At 32.0% G+C, this 5,508-nt stretch overlaps 1 protein-coding gene across 1 annotated transcript; it reads right to left on the bottom strand.

The window, feature by feature from the left end:
- Positions 1-1,270: 1,270 nt before the first annotated feature.
- Positions 1,271-5,344, bottom strand: LOC108692044 (zinc finger protein 16-like). Its single transcript, XM_018200148.1, has 6 exons — positions 4,758-5,344; positions 4,053-4,614; positions 2,978-3,921; positions 2,661-2,886; positions 1,658-2,542; positions 1,271-1,544 (listed from the first exon to the last, which is right to left on the bottom strand). The coding sequence occupies exons 1-5, from the start codon at positions 4,850-4,852 to the stop codon at positions 1,817-1,819; spliced, it is 2,553 nt and encodes an 850-aa protein (XP_018055637.1). The 5' UTR covers positions 4,853-5,344; the 3' UTR covers positions 1,271-1,544; positions 1,658-1,816.
- Positions 5,345-5,508: the final 164 nt, after the last annotated feature.

Below are 5,508 nucleotides of genomic sequence, written 5' to 3'. Positions count from 1 at the left end.
TTCGCGAACGAATATGAACGAGCCCGCGACTAACCGAGCGATCGAGCGGCAACATCATTGAAAGTTATTCCGTGCTCTCGAACGAACTCTTTTTCGAATCGTCCGCCTTGATTCGATCCTGACGCCGTGCGCTCGCAACGCGCGTGCCGGGTACGCGCGTTTTAACAGAGCCGGAGATATTATACTCTGAGAAATGCGTAATTGTATCGTCGACGACCATGCACCGATCACTCGATCATAACGTAGGAAGAGCGTGGCATTGCGAGGTCGTTGCGTCTAAAAAGAAAAAAATTATTGTATAATGAATATGACAAATTTTAAAAACAAAGACCACCGATTGTCGGTCGTCGCCTTTCGAGCAAGACGAAATCGCACGCGACTCGATCGGGCCCACGTTTTTACTTGCGCACAAAAAAAAAGCACGTGTGCTCCTCGATCATTTAGGAATTGAGAAAAAATATATAATCGGCGAACAAGTGTTACATGGGAGAAAAATCGCAATTACTCTAGTCCTATATGCGGTCGACGAATAATACGGCACACGTGTATTCGCGAGTGATCGGGCGTGTCGCCATTTCCTTTCGTTTCTCTTTGTTCTAAAATCGTGGAGTTGTATCACGTACTGTTCTACCAAAATATATTAGCAGCAGAACTGACAGTAAAACGGGGAGTCGTTTAACTGGATATTGAATGACAAAAGTTGAGTAAAAAGAAACTGCAGCGCACGATATGAAAAACAACAACTATCAAAAACAATAAAGAGTATTATTCTATATATAACAACGACTTTTATTGCACCTCATCTTTCAGTAATGCAGATAGGCTATCAAGATATAAATGAATGCTTTCAGATGATTGCTTGCCAAGCCAGTTTAAGTATTGTTTATAAAGTTTAAGTCATGACTTGTAAAGCAATCTTCATTTTTTTTCGATTATAGATGTCGATGCAATTTGTTTTGACAAACTACAATATTTTTTATGGAAATATCAGCATCAGACTCTATCAAATCATCATAAATTAGATATGATCTTTATGAAGCCTGATGTGTAACTTTTCGAATACTTGAATAATTTAGAGATTTCATATTGGATATAACAAATATTTATTTTAGTTTCATTATAGAGGATAAAATAGACATATTTGAATTTAAATATAAATATGATTTTAGATGTGGACCTTTTAAATAAAAACTGTTTAAATTAAAAGAAAGGCATATAATAATTTCTTTATTATACTTACATATCGAGAAAATATTGATATATTCAATTTCTGTCACTTGCAATCATATAAAATTTCTTTGCTTCTAGATAGCTAGCACATGAATCTTTCAACGATGCATATCTCCAATAAGAGTAATATAATCAGACAGAAATATTGTTTTATCAGTATAAAATAATCTTATCTGATTTCTATCTATATTTTTAGAATGTTTCTATATTGTCGTTCCTTCGCTAGTAACTTAAAGCTTCCATTCCTATAAATATTTAATCAAAATTCGATTATTTCTTGCATTCTTGAAGAACTTGTACAAACCAACAGGAGACTGTAACATATGAGATAAAAAATTAAAATGAGAAAAATAATTTAGCAAATAGATATAGCATATAGAAGAGTATATAGGAAAGACTAGCGTCTTCAAGTACAATTTTTTAATACCTTTTTTGTAATAATTTGATAGAGATGAATTTTAATTTGCTCTCTTTATATGTTTTGATGTTTTGATGTTTCCGTATTATATTATATGTACAATTATCGTCATTATTACTAAAATTATTTAATTTCCCAAGAGACATTATTGACGCAAACTTGAATGTATCATGCATTGATATTCGAAATTATTAAGGAGTCTTGCTCATGCATCACAGTGTGTTTTAACATATTTTTATTTTCGTTTAATGATTTAGTTACAATAACCGCGTTGCATCCATCTGTTGCAGTTGTGCGTTTGATATGCTTTAACATATCATTCTTCTGTGAGAAACTTTTACCACAGGTCTCGCAAGAATAAGGCTTAACACCCGTGTGGATTCTCTCGTGTACAGTTAGCGCGCCTTTACGCGTAAAACCTTTGTCGCAAAAATGGCACTTATGCGGTTTCAGACCCGTGTGGATCTTCATGTGCTGGCTAAGATTACTGGAACATCTGTACTGCGTATTGCACACCTTGCAAATGTAAGGACGTTCACCGGTATGTATCCTTTCATGAATCAGCCGCGCCTCTCTCGAAACGAACGAATTTCCGCAATAATGACACATATGCGGTTTTTCTCTCAAATGCTTCGAATTCTTATGATACATTAACGAACTTTTACTTGCTAATTTCTTGCCGCATTCATCACATTCATAAAACTTATCGTCTCCATGTACACGCTCGTGATTTAACAAGATGGCGCGCTTTGAGAATATTTTATTACAAATGTTACAACGCCATATGTCCTTATCAGTACATTTTTTCTTAATGCTGTCCACTATTTCCTCCTCGGAATGGTTTTTCCTGTGTATCTTTAATTCGCTCATAGATTTACATTTGTAGGCACAAACCTATAATAAAATATACAATTTTTCCTATTGTTTCCAATTATTTAATTTTCGATGAGAATATAACTGATATCAATGTATAAAGACAAACAATATATAATAATTTTTATAAAATACTTACACTACATCTATATCCTCCATTATCGTTATTATGCCGTTTCATGTGTGCGATCATGTTCCCTCTACGATTAAACGTTGCACCGCAAATCGAACATGTATGCCTATTAGAGCCATGTGATAATTTGTGTTGTCGCAATTGAATCCTTTTATAAAAAGCTTTGCCGCATTGTTCACAACAATAGGGTCTGTTATCATCATGCTGATTCATATGTTCTCGCAAATGAAATCTGTAAACACAAAAAAAAAGTTGCATAAAATGTAATCCTCTCTGTTCTGAATTTAATTGGAATAATCTTGAGTATAAATTTTTTCAATTACCGTGATCTAAACGCATTGCCACAGATCTCACACACGTGTCTTTTCTTTATAGTTTCGTCCAAATGAATTCTTTTATGGCCCCTTAAATTATTGGAATGCTTAAAACTTTTTCCACACAGATCGCAAAGATAGGGTTTATCTACTCTGTGAGTAGCTTCGTGAATATCTAAACTAGACCACTTCTCATATGTTTTATCGCATATAGAGCACTTAAATAATAATTGTCCCTCGTGCAATTCCATAATATGTATTAACAAGTTTTTTTTGTTATGATACACTTTTTCACAATGACCACATCTTTTATTCATTTCAGTAAGATTTTCATGAAGATATTTGTGATTATCATAATCCTGCTGACTTTTAAACGCTTGGTTGCAAACAATACAATGCATTGATTCGCAATTTTTATCAGTAATTTGCTTACCATCAAATGTTTTTTTGCATGTCTGAAAATTTTCTATTTCATGATTAAGTTGCTGATTTCCGTTTTCTACAGTTTTACACATATCTACATGTTCAGAAATATCTTGTATCTTATTACAAATTATTTTATGATTTTCAAATATTTCCTGTGTTTCACAGAAAGTTTGGCACTGTAGGCATATAACGCTAAGACTTCCATTTTGGATCTTATCTTGTTGCAAGTTTAATATCTCTTCTGTGATAGTCTCACTTGCATTACTTTTACTGTTAACTTCTCTACAAGTTTGGATTAGAGTATTTAGTTCTAACGGCACAATATTTTTCGAAATGCTTTGAAAATTATTATTCTGTATTTCAGTACATTCTCCATTTTCTAATTCTCTTAAACTTTCTGAATCAGAGTTTATTATTTTATTTATAGTAAATGAATTAGGATGCAAATTATCATCCATACACATTTCTTGGACTATCTCTAAGGAACATTCGTCAATCAATGCATTGTACTTATTTTCGTATTCCGGCTACACACACAAAACAAAATATTTATCAATATAATAATAATAAATATATTTTAAAAACATTTTTGATAAAAAAAATGTAACTTACAAAAATATTTATAATTATAATCGACTAATGTTATATTAGTTCTTACCTCTCTGTCAATATTTAGAAATTGTTTTAAGCGTATATCAGTTCTAAGACATGAAACAACTAGTGAATGAGCAACTTCCAATTTATTACAGCAATCGGTACATACTTTCCGTGGTAATGAATCGTTTATGTTAATCGAGATAGGCATATGTAAATTTATTCTATCTTTTAATTTAAGTTCTATGCCCTTGGTTGCAAAGATATCTATTCCATCTAAAGTAGATATTCCACAGATTCGACATAAATTGGCAAATTTGACAGAAATATTATGATACTCGTCTATCTCGACATTCATATCACAATATGTTAAAGGCACATTATCACCTATTTCTTGGAGATGCTGTGCCTTATGAAATATATTTATTGAATCTTCATCGTCAGTAGTCAAGTCAGTCGCAAATAAAGTGGGAATGGTCCCTTCTTCTACAACAATGGGAATAGTTTTGCTTATATAACAGCGATCTTCAATGTGATGAGAACAAATGTAATAATTCAAATGCAATTCCGCATTCGATTTTGTAGCTAAATCCGATCTGCCACAACATTCTGCCCATACTTTGGCTCTATAAAAATTATTGTCAAGATTCAAATTATAAAATAATGAGTATAATAATTGTAGTTTTCGAGCAATGATAAAATAAGCATAATAAATTTAATAATTATCTAAGCATCAAAAATAATTAATCGGAAAAAGTATTATACTTACGTGTCATTGTTGGGAAAATTGATAAAAGTGACATTCGAGGAATCCTCGTTTTCTGAGGAATATTTGCAATTTAACGCAGCGCAAACAATTCTCATCTTGGATGATTATTTCTCATTGCAAGTAGAAAAGTTTGTCGTCAAACCTCTTTCCCATGGAAAGTTTTTACAATTCGGAGGTAAGAGAATCGAGAAATGAAAAGCTGTTGGTAAAGAAGCCGCGACTGCTACGCCGATCCACTTACGTTCCACGAACTAATTTATGGCGCTTTATTTTGAAATTACATATCCCAATCTAAACTTACAATTAAATCTATATGGATTCTTTATGCTAATTAATTTTAATGAATAAAAGATAACGCAAAGTCATAAATTGCCCGGAAACGTAACTCACAAATATAATTAATTTCGTAATGCAATTCAGTTAATGTAAATGTAATTAATGCTAAATTAGAAATCTATGTAAATATTGAAAGTGATATTATGAAATAGATACGATTCATCGGTCTGACATTAATATGAGTTCGAAATACGAATTGTTCAATGATCACATATATTTCCATCGCTCATGAATATGAATTCATTTAAGTAGCAAACGATCACGTGTTAAATAATTTAACTATAATCTATTAAGTATAATCTATTAAGTATATACTATATAGCTATAATCTATTAAATATACTCTCTTCTTTCTCTAACAATCTATATATCTATAAATATGTACACACACACACACACACACACACACACACACA

The sequence above is a fragment of the Atta colombica genome, unplaced genomic scaffold, assembly GCF_001594045.1.
Source record: "Atta colombica isolate Treedump-2 unplaced genomic scaffold, Acol1.0 scaffold58, whole genome shotgun sequence".
Lineage (NCBI taxonomy): Eukaryota > Metazoa > Arthropoda > Insecta > Hymenoptera > Formicidae > Atta > Atta colombica.
This window is presented reverse-complemented; position numbering and strand designations above follow the sequence as displayed.

What these genes read in the sequence shown, in the direction of transcription:
- LOC108692044 (XM_018200148.1), bottom strand. Translation starts at nt 4,852, where the DNA reads ATGAGAATTGTTTGCGCTGCGTTAAATTGCAAATATTCCTCAGAAAAC. An exon ending in GGCAATGCGTTTAGATCACG is followed by an intron (nt 2,887 to 2,977) that starts GTAATTGAAAAA and finishes TTGTGTTTACAG; the next exon opens with ATTTCATTTGCGAGAACATA. An exon ending in ATGGAGGATATAGATGTAGT is followed by an intron (nt 2,543 to 2,660) that starts GTAAGTATTTTA and finishes ATTTTATTATAG; the next exon opens with GTTTGTGCCTACAAATGTAA.